Raw genomic sequence first — 15775 nt, forward strand, 5'->3', positions numbered from 1 at the left:
ACCCCCACTCCTACCACACTGGGCTGGGGAGGATGGAAACGAGGGAGCCAAGCAGCCAAGGAGAGGCTGGAGCAACTTTCCACAGGACTGTTGGACGCCTGCCTCAGCCCACTCTTACTGATCCAAACTTACCAGTGACCAACAGGCATTTGTGAGAGGTGAAAAATGGGGCGGGGGGGGGGGTGGCGGAGGTGAATAACGTGGTTAAGGGTTAAATGGCCCAGTTCACTTAAAACCTAACTGGATTTCCACCATGGGATTTTGGATCAGCAATCAACTTCCTCAACTTGATTGCCACACAGTGTGCAAAGCGTTTGGTGTCTTCCTGGCTTTGATGCTAACTTCTAAAACTGGTCAGCCCAAATGGAGTTTATAGGTTTGGGGAGGGGGCGCAGTGGATAGACTAGGACCAGAGCTTTGGTCAGTGGCAGTCCAAACCCCCCGAGACCCCAGGGACCAGAAAATTTTCCAGCTCAGAAGGGAATCTTTTCAGTACTTGAAAGGCTCAGCCCCAGATTCTTTGGGAACTGGTAAGTAAGCTATCCTTATCATATATTTGGATATTTCATTCCAGGGACCGGAATTAAATGATGTGCCTTTTATGTGTCAGGCGCTATTCTGGATGCTTTTCATGTGTTACTTTCTACAGTCCTCTCAAGAACCCTGTGAAATTGGTATTATTGTTCCCGTTATGAAAATGAGGAACTGGAGGCTCAGATAGGTTAAGTGACTTGTCCTTTTTTATCCAGCCTAGAACCGGTGATATTGGAATTCAAACCCAGTCCCAAGCTTTCTACTGCCGCATGCAGACACTCTCAAATAACACGTAGTGTATGCAAGGCAATGTCAGGTCCTTAGGGAGGAATAGGGGAAGGATGCACACATATAAAAGATAATCACCCACTTCTCTTTGTTGTATTGACAAAGAAGATGGGAGAAGAACCACCTGGGCTCAGTTAGTGAAGCATCTGACTTGATTTCGGCTCAGGTCATCATCTCAGGGTTGTAAGATGGAGCCCCATGTCAGACTCAGTGCTGGGTGTGCAGCCTGCTTAAGACTCTCTCCCTCTCCCCTTCCCCCTCCCTTAAAAAAAAAAAAAAGAAGTACCAATATCAGAGCCAGGCAACAGGCATTTTATAGTCCAATTTTAATGTCACTTTAGAGTTTAATATTATGTGTCAAATCATTGGCATGACAGCGTTGGCAGCAGAGATAAAGCTGGAGAGAATTAAAGCTGAAAGGGGCTCATTTGTGTCCTAATAGACCTTGTGATTGACCCCAAACAAGGGGCAGGCCTGGCTCATTCAATCAATTCTTACCCACACACGCAGGAAGAAAGAGTTTCTCTCTCTCTGGGGACCTCACTGAGCATCTAGAAATCATTACCACTCAGCAAGACAGGATGTGGGCCAGTTAATGACAACTTGTGTTTGCACAGCACAAACTGCTTCAGGGCCTGGATCTTAAGGCATCCCGAGACCTCCGTGGGAGGAAGGAAAGGATGTTTCTCTTCTGAAGAAACCGAGAGGAAATGGGCACCTAGAGAGGCTTTGCGACTTCCCCACTGCCCTCAGAAAAGTGATCATTGAGCTAGTACCAAGATACTGATTTCCTGATTTTCCTGCTCAACGGTGTATTTACCTGAATCCATGCCTTCTACCTCCAGCCTGTTCTGGCTCTGGCGCCCCCCAGCCAATGTTGGCCTCCAGTCCAGCATCTGTCAAGCCACTGGCCACCAGCAGCCAGACTGATCTTCTTAAAACATAAGTCCGGGGGATCCCTGGGTGGTGCAGTGGTTTGGCGCCTGCCTTTGGCCCAGGGCGCGATCCTGGAGACCCGGGATCGAATCCCACGTCGGGCTCCCGGTGCATGGAGCCTGCTTCTCCCTCTGCCTGTGTCTCTGCCTCTCTCTCTCTGTGACTATCATAAAAAAAATAAATAAATAAAATAAAACAAACAAACAAACAAAAAAAAACATAAGTCTAACTCCAGTACTTCCCTGCTCAAGGCTCCAGATTCCATGGATTCCTGTTTTCTTGGAATAAGATCCAATACCTTGCCACAGCCTGTACGGCCCTGCCTGGTCTGGCCTCTGGCTTCTGCCCAGTTCTCCAGCTTTGTTCAAGTTATTATCCCTCTGGCCTACTAGGCTCTAGCCATTCTGGCAACCATGCTTCTTCCCTCCTGGGTCTTTGGTTTTTGTTTTTAAAGATTTTATTTATTGATTCATTTGAGAGGACCAGGGGGAGGGGCAGAGGGAGAGGGAGAGAATCTCAATCAGACTTCGCAGCCAGCACAGAGCCTGTGACGTAGGGCTCCATCTCACAACCCTGTGATCATGATGTGACCCAAAGTCAAGAGTTGGACACTTAACTCACTGAGCCACCCAGGTGCTCCTCTCCTGGAGCACCTGGTCTTTGGAGACACTCTTCTCAGGCTCTTCTGGCTGACTCCTGCTTCATCCTCAGGTGTCTACCTAAATGCCACTTCCTTGGAGATGCCAGCCCTGAGCCCTTAGATTCCCACTCTTGCACCATCTTATAGTTCTCCTTATGGCACTTATCAGACTAATTACTCTGTGATTAATTGTGTGATTAGTTAAGTTTGCTAATCACTTCTGTGCCTCAATTTCCTCATCCTAAAAAAAAACCCAAACCAACAGTGATAAACAAGGTATTTTTCTCATAGGTTGTGGTAAGGATTAAATGAGATGATCCATGTGAGGAATTTGGAGCAATGCCTGGCCCTAGAAATCAATCAAAACATGTTGTAATTATTGAATGTGAATTGATCTTCACCAGAGACAACTCTTACAAATCCAGAATCCTGATGCCTTGTCTAAATATAGCCCACTTATGGCATCTGTTCAGTTATTCACCTCACTTTAGGAGTTATTTATACATAATGCCATGGAGCACATCGGCATTAAGTGTTGTCTCTTTTAACAGGAGAAATCAATACTGTTAGGTTAGCTGGGGTGTTGGGGTGAGCTCAGTTTAGGTATTTTGGATATGCTTCCATTTGAGAATAACACTATCAAAGAACTGGAAGTACACGTTAATATTCTAACAAACCCAGCGGGAAACTAGTGGACTAATTGAAGGTCCCCTTCACTGGCCATATTAGTAATTGCCTGGGCTGGTCTCAGGCAAAACAATGAAATAGTGGGCTTATCTTTGGTCGCCACTTTCCACATTTACCTGTGTTATCCCAAGTCCTTCCTAATGTGCCAGGCCCCCAGGGCTTGGTGTCAGGACTACAATACTGAGCAAGGTAAGTTTGGTCTCTGCCCTCACAGCGTCCATCAAGCCAGCTTGATACATAATTAAAGGAGAATTAAATACATTCAAGAGAAATTAGAATGTGATCAGAAGAGGAAGCCAACTTGCAAATAAACAAGGAAGTAAGATTTAAAGCCCAATGAGACATCATCTCCTACCGTATCACGTTGGCAACAACTTTACAGCCAAATTTGGGAGCATGTGGAGCATCAGGAACTTTCTCACATGCCAGTGGGTGTAAGTCAGTAGCAACCACTTTGGAGAACAGTGTGGCAGGAGCTGGTAAAGTTAGAGGTTCATATGCCCTCTAACATAGGTTCTCCCAGGTGCCCGCCTTAGACACACACATACAAGGAGAGAAACAAGAATGTTTCTAACAGTGTGTATAATAGCAAAAAATTGGAAACAATCTAAAAGTCCATCAGTGAGTAATGGGTAAATAATACTGTAGAACCACGCAAGGCAAAACTGTATAGTAGCAAAAATGAAAAAATGAAAAAAGAGCTTCATGTGTGGATATGAATGTATCCCACAATTATTATAGTGAAACAAACAAACAAAAAAAGCAAGTTTCAGTAAGTATGATGCCATTTACATAAGGTTTAAAAGCATGCAAAAGCACATAGGACATGTTGTTTAGAAATACCTGCATAATTAGTAAAAGGTAAAGAACCACGTGGAGATGGTAAGCACCATATTCCAGAAAGTGATTGGTTACTTGGCTGAAAAGAATAGTTGATAGGGATCCCCGGGTGGCGCAGCGGTTTAGCGCCTGCATTTGGCCCAGGGCGCGATCCTGGAGACCTGGGATCGGATCCCACGTCGGGCTCCCAGTGCATGGAGCCTGCTTCTCTCTCTGCCTGTTTCTCTGTCTCTATCTCTCTGTGTGACTATCATAAATAAATAAGAAAAAATTAAAAAAAAAAAAAAAGAATAGTTGATAGTCAATGGCTTGAGATTCTCTGGGTGAACACCAAGGCTTCCGCTGTATTATATTTCTTTTTTTTTTTTTCAAATATTTTATTTATTTATTTATTTATTTATTCATTTATTTATTTATTTGACACAGAGAGAGAAGACAAACAGGGGGAGCAACAGAGGGAGAGGAAGAAGCAGACGCCCTGTTGAGCAGGGAGCCCGACATGGGGCTCAATTCCAGGACCCGGTATCATGTCCCAAGCCGAAGGCAGATGCTTGACCAACTGACTCCCCACACACACACTCACCCGGCACCCTCTGTATTGTATTTCTTAAGCAGGATGGTGGTCTTAAGTCTTTCATAATATGTGTAAGTGAAGTAGAGGAGAATTGTGGCTAGGTGAAAAGAATTGATGAGAACTCAGGGCTCACATAGCAGAGGCCAGTAGAGTCAAGGAAGACTTCTCAGATGAGGTGACATAGACACAAGTAGGAATTAAACAGAGGAAAGGAGGGATGCCTGGGTGGCTCAGTTGGTTAAGCATCTGACTCTTGATTTCATCTCAGGTCATCATCTCAGAGTTGTGAGATTGAGCCCGGTGTCAGGCTCTGCACTGGGCCTGTAGCCTGCTTAAGATTCTCTCTCTCCCTGTCCCTCAGCCTCTCCCCCTCCTCTAAATGAATGAATGAATGGAGGGAGGGAGGAGGTAGTTTGTTCCAGGAAGAGAGAACAGCACGTAGGAACACCCAGAAGGAGGGAAATTTGGCAGAGGAGGTGAAAGAAAAGCTGGCTGGCTGGAGTCTAGAGAATGGGTGAGGATTTCTGCCCTATTCTAAGGGCAGCAGGTGGCAATGGGTTTGAAGCAGGGAAGTGGCATGGTCAGATTTTTGTTCTGGAGGAGGTCTTCAGCAAGTGTGGAGGAGGAATTGCAGGAGGCAGGACTGGATACAGGAGGTGAGATAGGGGCTGGTTCAGCACTGGGGAGGTGGGTGGGTGGGTGCAAGGAGGAGGGAGAGCCCTGGGGCAGGGTTGAACCAATTTGAGAGATATTTAGAAAATGAAATCACGAGACTAGATTGATTGTCTCTGAGGTTCTCTGGTCTTCCTTCTTCCTGGTTACCAGTTACATGCAGCATCTAAAAGTGAGCATTTCCAGAAAAATAGGTGGGCTAGACCGGATGGACTTCTGGGTTCTGTGGTGTCTGCTGACTTTCTTTGATAGCTTTGGAGTTAGGCAGACCCGGGTTTGAATCTCAGCCCTGCCACTTGCTGGCTACGTGACACTGGGCAAGGTACTTGCCAAGCCTCAGTTTCATCATCCATTAAATGGGAAAGAAAAGAAGTCCTGAATGCAGAACATGTAGTTGAGTACCTGGGAGATAGTAAACAACCAGTTAATGTTACCCAGCTCCCCCTCACCTGCCATCTATCTTCTGGATAGTTCTGTATAATGTGGTGGTGCGGGGGGGCACCTACCTGTCTGCCTTGTGTCAGCTGTATCCCCAGGCTCCTTGATCATCCAGGTCATTCTTCACTGAGCATGTTCATGTCTCAATTCCCGCTTGTGAATCACAAATCTGAAGTTCCTCAGAGAATCAGCAGGACATGAAACGTGTACTTCATACAAAGCATGACGGGCCATGCCCCTGCCGGTGAACTTGGCTCCCATTCCCTCACAGGTCCAAGTGGGTTCCCCTGGGTGACTACATCTCTTCCAACACGGACGAATGCACAGCCACGCTGATGTACGCTGTCAACCTGAAGCAGTCTGGCACTGTCAACTTCGAATACTATTACCCAGACTCCAGCATCATCTTTGAGTTTTTTGTAAGCCCCTGGCCATGGGGGAGGATGGGAGGTAAAAGACTCTCCAAGGGTCAGATTCATTTACAGGAATCACAAGCATATTTCTGGTTGGGGATTTTCCACAGTTGTCTTCCCTCTGGAGAGAACTGTGGACAAAATGAGCCAAGACTTCGAGAGGCGAGGACAAAGGCAGAAGTTGGGGGGCTTTGAAGGGGAAGAGAAGGATCCAGGAGACCCTAAGTGTTCTGTCCATGCAGACATGAAAGCGCATGTAAAGGCTTCTGAGTTAAAGCTGTTTCTTGGTGTTAATGCCCTGATGTTTTGTGTGTGTGATGAGCTCCCGCCCTGCTTCAAGACTCATGTGTTCTGGGCTCTATCCCTAAAGGAAATTGGCAACTATTCTCCTATAAGAAGGGCCCTCTGGAAGGCTGTGGCAGCACAGGGGGTAAAGGAACCCATTTTCTTGGAAAGCTGAGACTCTGTTCCTAAACTCCTGCCATCTCAGGTTCAGAATGACCAGTGCCAGCCTAATGTAGATGACTCCAGGTGGATGAAAACCACAGAGAAAGGATGGGAATTCCACAGTGTGAGTATCGCTCCAGCCTTCCTGGAGCCTTTCCTGGGAAGACCAGCAAAGGGGCAAAGGGCATTTCCTCCAAGGAGAGCTTCTTCACAGCCTGGGCTTCCACCCTTCCCTAGGCTTCCACCCTCAAGGCCAGGGGTCTGATATGTGAGGATAACATAATTTCCTCTTGAGTTGACTGAAGAGAGGTGTGGATGACTTGCATCCATGGCTTGACCCCAGGGATCAGCAGCTTGCCAGCTTTATGGGCCAGGTCTTCTAGGAATGGGATGTGGATACACAGAACCAGAGATAAAGGAGGGAACTCCACTCACCCTCTGTCAATACCTCCAGGCCCCTTTGTGGATCTCACTTTAGAGATCCTGGTGGGTGAGGGAGAGACCATCAGAGGGTGGTAAGAGGAAGCTTCAAAGCAGAAAGGAGCTAAGCTGAGCTGGGAGGAAGGGCAAAGCTGAGGAAGTCAAGGTGGGAGATGAGAAAAGGTGTTGACCCCTAGATTCTAAGGGGACAGGCCCCCATAAGAGGCTAATCTGATGGATTAGGGATAGCCGTCTTCCCGTTTGTGGTTTTTAGGTCGAGCTAAACCGAGGCAATAATGTCCTCTATTGGAGAACCACAGCCTTCTCAGTGGGGTCCAAAGTCTCCAAGCCTGTGCTGGTGAGAAACATCGCCATCACAGGTACCAAGAGGGGAGCTGGGCCTGGGGTCTGTTGCTGACTTCCTGACTCTGCAGGGAGGGTGGGAGCCAGTCCCTGGAGGGGCTCAGTCTCTAGGCTCAACCCTTGCTTTTCTATGTTGTTCTTCCTCCTTAGGGGTGGCCTACACTTCAGAATGCTTCCCCTGCAAACCTGGCACATATGCAGACAAGCAGGGCTCTTCTTTTTGCGAACTTTGCCCAGCCAACTCTTATTCAAACAAGGGAGAAACTTCTTGCCACCCGTGTGACCCTGACAAATACTCAGGTGAGGTTTCTGAGGGTGGGTGGAGTTTGGTAGGGGGGCTGCCAATAAACACAGGGAGAAACAGAAAGGAGAACCATCCTTCTGGCCATGCTGAAAACGACCCTTCTTCAATCCTTACTTTCTGGACATGGGAAGAGCCCTGCTGATTTATACTCCACTGATCACTCTGAAAACAAAAATGAAATCATTCAGCAAGTAATTATTGAGCTTCTACTATCTACCAGGTCCTATTCTAGGTGTTTGGACTATATTAGCGGAGAAAATAGACAAAGTTCCTTATCTTCATGGAATTTACATTCTGGTAGTGGGGGGAAGAGAGACAATAAACAATGACAATAATAAATATCTAATAAATTATAGTATGGTAGACAGTAAAATGTGCAGGGTGCTGTGGTAAAAATAAAAAGCAGTTCAGGGTTAGAGGGATTAGGAAAACTAGTGAAAGGGGTTGCAGTCTTTTTTTTCCCCCTAAGCAGTGAAGTTTGTAAAAATGAAACCTTATATAAGATTATAACTACAGACAATAGATACAGTAAACAAAAGGTATATGTTTATATATTTTAATTCATAATAATTTTATCAAAGCTAGGTTAGAAGAGCCATGAGGCTATATTGATAAGCAAAATATATTTTTTAAAGATTTTATTTTTAAGATTTTATTTATTCATGACAGACACAGAGAGAGGCAGAGACATAGGCAGAGGGAGAAGCAGGCTCCCCATGGGGAGCCCAATGCAGGACTTGATCCCAAGACCCTGGGATCATGACCTGCACCAAAAGCAGATGCTCAACCACTGAACCACCCAGGTGCCCCAGAGCCTGGCCATTTGAGGGAGTCCCAGGGCAGCAGGACTCTGCTGTAAGGTGGCATTCCCCCAGAGGACTCTGTTCAGGCAGCCCGTAACAGTTCCATTTTTCTTTTCTTACGCAGAACCACATACACACCCAGCTCGAGGATCTCTCTAGAGCAGACCCTCCAGTCTGTCCATAGACACACCCGTCCTTCACGCAGGTGTTACACTATGTGTTTGTTCAGCCACGACCAGCCATTGACCTTGTGAACTGCTTATTTATACACTATTTCTAAAACAAAAGTCCTATTTATCGACACAGATCTTGCCAAGTGAGTCTAGTTTCCAGTGAGAACAGGAATGTTTAGATCTCGAGGGAAGTCTTTAATCTATCAGTCTAAATTCCTGTTTTTCCACTTGAATTTCTCATTCCCGTTCCCTGCTCTATCAATGGCAGCCCCTGTTCGTCTGAGTCTCCAGCTGCCATTCCAGCCCAGCAGTCATACAAGGGTTTGAATGGCAAGGTGGCTCTCAAAAAACCTCCTGGGAATGTTTTGATCAACTCTCTATGTAAACTGATTGTTATCCAGAGAGCTGTTATGAAAGTGTCGGCTTAGAAGTGTGAGTTCTTGGAGTCGGTTTTCCTTTTGCCACCAATTACTCAATCCACCTCTTCGACTGGAAAGTGAGTTTTTACCGTGACTTGACTCTTCCAGAAAACAGGATCAGTGGGAGGCTGGGAAAATGCAGGGAGATCTGATCAGAGCTCATGATGGAATGTGCCTAAAGGGAGTGACTGAAGACCCAGTGAGCATTTAGTCATCCATTTACAAAGAAGTCCCAGGCACCTGCCAGGTGCCAAGGCTTAGACTTGGTGCTAGACTCGGAACTGGTGCCTGCCCTGCAGCTTAATTTGAAAAGTGAGAACTGGTTCTAGGAACACCCAAGTGTATAGTAACTCCACGATATGGCGGCTGCTGGGATAGGAGCTCTGAGTGTGGTGGACAGTAGATGTAAAGAAGGGGCGTGGCCAGTCCTCTCTGGGGAGGGAGAAAAGGTTTCAGTGGCTGTGGACTTGAAAGATGAATTGGTGGTTTGATGGATGTTCTGGAAGGAGTGTAGGCAAAGCCAGAAGGCTTGGGGATCTTGGAAAAACCCGGCATGGCAGGAGTTGACTTGAAAAGAACTAGCATCCAAGGCTAAGAGATGGGCAGGGAACAGACAGTGGACCAGCCCTTCTGTGCCATTGCTAAATATTTGGGATTTGATCCTATCAGCAGTGGGGACCATTCAAGAATTTTAAGCCGGGGAGTGACGTGATCTGGCTTGTGATTTTGAAAGACCACTCTTACCTGCCATTTGGAAAATGGATGAGGAAGGAAACACCTGGAGGCAGAGGCCTCAGTCTAGAGATTTCACAAGACACCATTGCTGGTATCCAGGACCTAGACTAAGGAAGATGGAGCTATTGGGATTGCAGACGTTAAGGACAAAGGCTTGACTAAATGCACCTTTCTTATTGATACCTAAAATGTGATCATTAAGAAGAATTCCTTTGTGTTACATTCGATATTAGGGATTCATTTCCTAATAGAGCAGCATGGAGTTTAAAAGCGCAGACTCCAGGACTAAATTACTAAGGTTCAGATCCCTACTCCACCACTTACTAGCTCTGCCATCTTGGGCAAGGCATTTATCTGTGCCTCAGTTTCCTTGTCTATAAAATGGGAATGACAATAATCATATCTACTTCATAGTGTTTTGTGTGGCTCAATTAACTACTACACATAAAATATTTAGAATTGTGCCTGGCATCTAGTAAGCACTAATTTTATCACATCTGAACCTTGAGCAATATAGGGACAAGAGGTACCAACACCGCCCCCCATCCCTCTCACCTCCCCACTCCCCAGCATATAACTTTGGACTCCCCAGAAACTTAGCTACTAATGACCCTAATGGCTTTACTGATAACATAAACAATTGATTAACACGTATTTTGTATGTTTTACATATCATATATTGTATTTTTACAATAAAAGAAGCTAGAGAGAAGAAAATGTTGTTAAGAAAAGCATAAGGAAAAAAAACAAAAAAGAGAAAAGCATAAGGAAGAGAAAATACATTTACAATACTGTATTTATAAAAGAAAAAAAACAGCATGTAAATGGACACGCCCAGTTCAGACATGTGTGGTTTAAGGGTCAGATGTGTTCCTTTACGATAAAGCTTGTTCCCAGCTGTCCTCTCTTAATATGAAAGTACTCTTACCGTAGGTAACAACCATAACAAGTCACTTGGATAGTACTTTACAATTTACCAAACATTTTCTCGATTATTACTCACAGCAGAGTGCAGGAGAGATCTCCCTGTTTATAAAAAAAAATAAAGGGGGCACCTGGGTGGCTCAGTGGTTGAGCATCTGCCTTTGGCTCAGGGTGTGATCCTGGGGTCCTGAGATGGAGTCCCGCATGGGGCTCCCTGCAGGGAGCCTACTTCTCCCTCTGCCTTTCTCTCTCTCTGTCTCTCATGAATAAATAAATAATCTTAGAAGAAGAAGAAGAAGAAGAAGAAGAAGAAGAAGAAGAAGAAGAAGAAGAAGAAGAAGAAGAAGAAGAAGAAGAGGAAGAAGAAGACGACGGAGGAGGAGGAGGGGGAGGGGGAGGGGGAGGAGGAGGAGGAGGAGGAGGGGGAGGAGGAGGGGGAGGAGGAGGAGGAGGAGGAGGGGGAGGAGGAGGGGGAGGAGGAGGGGGAGGAGGAGGAGAAGAAGGAAGAAGAGGCAGAGCAGAGAGGTTGAGGGATTTGCCCGGAGTCTGGGGTGGTATCTAAGCTGGGCCAAGCATTCATTAGGTGCTTCAATCCTCAGGGGAAATGTTTTCCTTTGATGAAATGGATCCGAATGAGAGGATATTGTACTCCTGGAGGTGGGGAGAAGGTCCTGAAAGGAAGAAGGCTCAGAAAAATAAATCCGAACACCCCCCCCCACCCCTCCTACCCCCACCCCACCCCCGTGATAAGCTTTATCTTCGCACAGTTTTACCCTGGGGCCTACGGTACAGGAATCACTTTTCACTCCCTCCCCAAACATCTAGGCGGATCTTTCAAACTTGACCAGTACCCAACTTCAACACTTTGATGAAACCTGAGGTCAGGCTCAGCGTTTGGGTTAATCATTGATATAAACGACGCTAGCAATTGTCAGTGTGTAAACAGCTGGACCACTTTTGTTGAAACCTGGAGCTAGGGTATCAGGTCGAGCAAATATTTGACAAGGAGAGAAAGGTCCATGTGCAGAATGTACTTCCTAACACGGAACTTGTAATTTGCTGGACCATATATGGAGGTTCTTGGAAATTGGTGTGTTTTCAGCATCTCCTTCCAAAATCCTCTTGGCCTTAGCTTGTCAAAAGCAGGAATCCCTGGATCCCTCTATGCGAATGAGGCATTCTGCTTGTTAACTAAGTCAATGAGCTGAGAAGACTCCAGCTGTTTCCCAGGCAGTAGCTCCCTCTTGCCCAGGATAATAAGACTGGGACAGAAGAGGTGTGGGAATGTGCAGTTGAGGGAGCTCCCCAGGATAGGCTGACGAGGCTGAAACTAAGAGATTCTCTTTTCTAGTGACTCCTTTGGTACCTCGGAGATCCAAGAAAGGATCAGTTGAGGAATAAGCCTTAACTGGAAGGGAGAGAAAGAAACTTTCAATCCTTACTTAAAATCCTATAATGTGATCCTGGACTCCTGGGATCGAGTCCCATATCGGGTTCCCCACAGGGAGCCTGCTTCTCTCTCTGCCTATGTCTCTGCCTCTCTGTGTGTGTCTCATGAATAAATAAATAAAATCTTTAAAATAAAATAAAATAAAATAAAATAAAATAAAATAAAATAAAATAAAATAAAATAAAATAAAATAAAACATACCATGACAGAGGGGCCTGGGTAGGCTCAGTTGGTTGAGTGTCTGACTCTTGACTTTGGCCCAGGTCATGATCTCAATGTCATGAGGTTGGGCTCCATGCTCAGTAGACAGTCTGCTTGAGATTCTCTCTCTCCCTCTCCCCTGTGTGCTTGCTTACTCTCTTTCTCAAATAAATAAGTCTTTTTTAAAAAATCCCATGCAGTTACCATATAAGAATAATTCCCACAGACGGTTACCAAATAAAAATAATTCCCACAAACTCAGGTAATAAGAGTTACCAGAATTTAGTGAGTCCCTTCTTACAATGCAGCCAGGGGATGTGCTGGCCTCAGTAAGGTAGATGTTATTATTCCTGCTCTACAGATATGAGCACTAAGACTCAGAGAGGTTCAGTAACTTGCCTAAAGTGACACAGCTACTGAATGAAGCAAGATCCAAACCCAGATCTATCTGATTTAAAAATCTCATTCCAGAGATCCCTGGGTGGCGCAGTGGTTTAGCACCTGCCTTTGGCCCAGGGCATGATCCTGGAGACCCAGGATCGAATCCCACGTCGGGCTCCGGGTGCATGGAGCCTGCTTCTCCCTCTGCCTGTGTCTCTGCCTCTCTCTCTCTCTTTGTGTGACTATCATAAATAAATTAAAAAAAAAAAAAAATCTCATTCCAGGGACGCCTAGGTGGCTCAGCGGTTAAGTGTCTGCCTTTGGCTCAGGGTGTGATCCTGGAGTCCCTGGATGAGTCCCACATCAGGCTCCGGATGCATGGAGCCTGCTTCTCCCTCTGCCTCTCTCTCTCTCTCTCTCTCTCTGTCTTTCTCATGAATAAATAAATAAAATCTTAAAAAAAAAATCTCATTCCACTCTATCACATGGCCTGCCAGGTGTATACAGAGAGAGGAAGGCTCATTCGTATCAAGTGCTTACCTTCAGGTGACACAGTAGTCACCTGAAATGGTAGTGACAGTAGTAGTAGTAGTAGTAGTAGTAGTAGTAGTAGTAGTATTGACATTCTATAAAGCAGTGGTTTTTATTTTGGAGAAAATAAATTCCTTGGAAATTTTTTAATGTATTTGCATAAGTTATGTATATTTTTCAGGAGAGGAAACAGGTCTTTTTTTTCAAATTCTCAAAATGTTTGTAATTCAAAAAAGGTAAAGTCTATTACTTTAAAGAGGGAGACACTGAAATAGTACTTCCTATCCAGGCATTCATGAGGTTAAAGCAGAACTAATGTACAGAGAGTGGAATAAGTAAAATGGTAGTTGATACCTTTTCTTATTAGGAACAGGTCAAGGGTTAGAAATAGTAGCAGGATGCGTGAGGGTGGGGAAAGTGGAAAGAACTCTACACTTTAAGTGGACCCAGGGGAAATTATCACATTTGTGTAGGATGGTTGCACGAAGAAGGGGAAATTCCAAAGGTGGAAGGCCTTCATTAGAGGTGGACAGTAAGAGAAACTGCAGAGAAGGAACTGAAATAAGAGTATGAAGGCACTGTCCTAAGCTTTCCAGTGTTTTGCTTTAATCCTTCAGGAGTAGTAAAACCACCTACAGAGTCAGGATTGGGAAGCACCTGGAAGGTGGCAGGTGTTGAGAACTCAAGTTAGTGGTGGTCAGCCTGCAAGATGCTCTTTCCAGTGGCTACCCACCCTCCATACTGACCCACTGGCTGGTCCCCTTCCATATGCCCTTCCCCACAGGATGGGCCCAGTAGCTTCTCATAGCACCAAGGTGCAAAGGGGATATCTGAGTGGGGCTTTAGGGATTGGCAGTGAAGTAAAGGGAAGGGTGGGTATGCAGAATTTTCTACTTCCTGCAGTCCCTGTGGCGTGTACCCCAGGGTCCTGGATGTCAGAGGGTCATGAGCAAGTGGTCAAGAGACCCGCTTTCTTAAGTAACTTCAACTATGTGTCCTTTTGCAATTTAGAAAAGGGATCCTCTTCCTGCAAAGTGCGCCCAGCCTGCACGGACAAAGATTACTTCTATACTCACACAGCTTGTGATGCCAACGGAGAGGTGGGTAGCATGGAGCCCCTTTGCCCCAGATAGCTCCTTTGCCCACTCCTTGGGTTTTACCACATTTACCTTGGAGAAGACCACACAGACCTCCACAGTGACCCCAGAGCCAGGGGTGGGGAGGGGGTTGGGGGTGAGGGGAGGCAAAACAAGATGGCCTCATTCATTTTCAGGTCAGAAACTGTTTCACCGCATTTGTTCTGCTGCTTATTCACATATGCTCTGTTGCAAGAAGCCATTTCGTTTTCTTTTGCTTGGTTTCATCCATTTGCTTAGTCCCCCTGGGCAATGACTGCCTGTCCATGCGCACTCATTTCCTCTTGGAGCTCATCAGACCTGTCTCCTAGGAGCTGCTTTTGTGGGCAAAGGGAATGGATTCCTACTTCTGGGCTCACTGGAGAATGGGCTGACCGTTCAGTCTCTGCTGGTTCCCTCTTCCCAGGGAGAGGCTTTCTGCCTCAGAAGGACGTTCGTTTGTAGCGTGCATCGCCTCTGATTCAGCAGGGTGTTCTAAGGATTAATGCTGTGCGGGCATGGGGCTCCTGCTGGGGGCTCCGAGGTGATCAAGGCTCCTGCCCTTGGGAGCCCACAGTCTGTGAGGGCAGGTGAGGGAGAAGAACCAGGCCCTGACCAAAGCAAGAGCCTGGGGGAAGCTGGAAGCTGGAAGAGGAGTGAATGAGGTGTGGGGGGCCAAGGAAGGCCTTTCAGAGGGAGGTCATGTGTTCATTTCCACAGTCAGTTAAGGTGCCAGGCCCTCTGCATCCAGCAGGTAACCGAATGGAGGGGACAGCTACTTTCCTGGAGCTTAATTCTCGCCGGGGAACAAGTGGAGAGACAACAGATAAACAACAAATTAGAGTATATCCGATGGCAGTAAGGGGAAGAAAAAAATTTAAAAAAAGATTCAGAGACAGAGAATGACAGAGGGTGGAGATGCTATTTTAGAGAGGGTTGGGATGACACTTGAGAACATTAACATTTGAACAGAGACCTGAGTGACATAAGTGGTGACCACAGTGCTTTCTGGCAAGCGCACAGCAGGTGTGGAGGAGGCAGTCTTGTGCCCAGTGAATTCCAGGAACAGCAGGAAGTGAGCTGGGATGGCTCAGGGACACAAGTGGAGGGATTTGTCTTAGATTAGACATTCTGGATGAGTTGTCTGTACCCCTAAACCACAGCCTCTCAGGAAGAGAGAAGTTGGGACATCTGCATTCAGTATAAGCATGTGCTTGGCTATTAGGATGCATAAGGGTTCGCTGGTTGGAAGGCTGGATGAGTTCTCCCTTTGCCAGATAAGCATGGGATAAAGTCTGGTCCTTAGCAGTGATTGTTTTTCATCCTTAGCTCTCACTCTCCAGCCTCCTCCACACCCCGGCCCTATCATTTGAAACATCATTCCCTTCCCCCGCAGCCAAGGGAAAATGGCTACACCTCTCATCAGTTTTACCTTAGACTTAGTCATGCAGTGTCTGGGCTTCTGTATGACCTTGTAAAAATCATTT

At 46.1% G+C, this 15775-nt stretch overlaps 1 protein-coding gene across 6 annotated transcripts in view; it reads left to right on the forward strand.

Annotated features, from left to right (window-relative positions):
• The window catches only part of ELAPOR1 (endosome-lysosome associated apoptosis and autophagy regulator 1), a 70593-nt gene that overhangs the window by 37080 nt on the left and 17738 nt on the right, over window positions 1-15775 (forward strand). For all 6 annotated transcript variants that reach the window (XR_013384670.1, XM_077905740.1, XM_077905739.1 and 3 more), the window contains exons 4-8: window positions 5881-6028; window positions 6513-6593; window positions 7164-7269; window positions 7403-7552; window positions 14185-14273. Coding sequence is in view for 5 of the 6 variants with exons in the window: in XM_077905740.1 (XP_077761866.1) it covers window positions 5881-6028; window positions 6513-6593; window positions 7164-7269; window positions 7403-7552; window positions 14185-14273 (574 nt within the window). In the remaining variant the exon portion in view is untranslated. The remainder of the gene's footprint in view (window positions 1-5880; window positions 6029-6512; window positions 6594-7163; window positions 7270-7402; window positions 7553-14184; window positions 14274-15775) is intronic.

This window comes from Canis aureus, chromosome 8, assembly GCF_053574225.1.
Source record: "Canis aureus isolate CA01 chromosome 8, VMU_Caureus_v.1.0, whole genome shotgun sequence".
Taxonomy (NCBI): domain Eukaryota; kingdom Metazoa; phylum Chordata; class Mammalia; order Carnivora; family Canidae; genus Canis; species Canis aureus.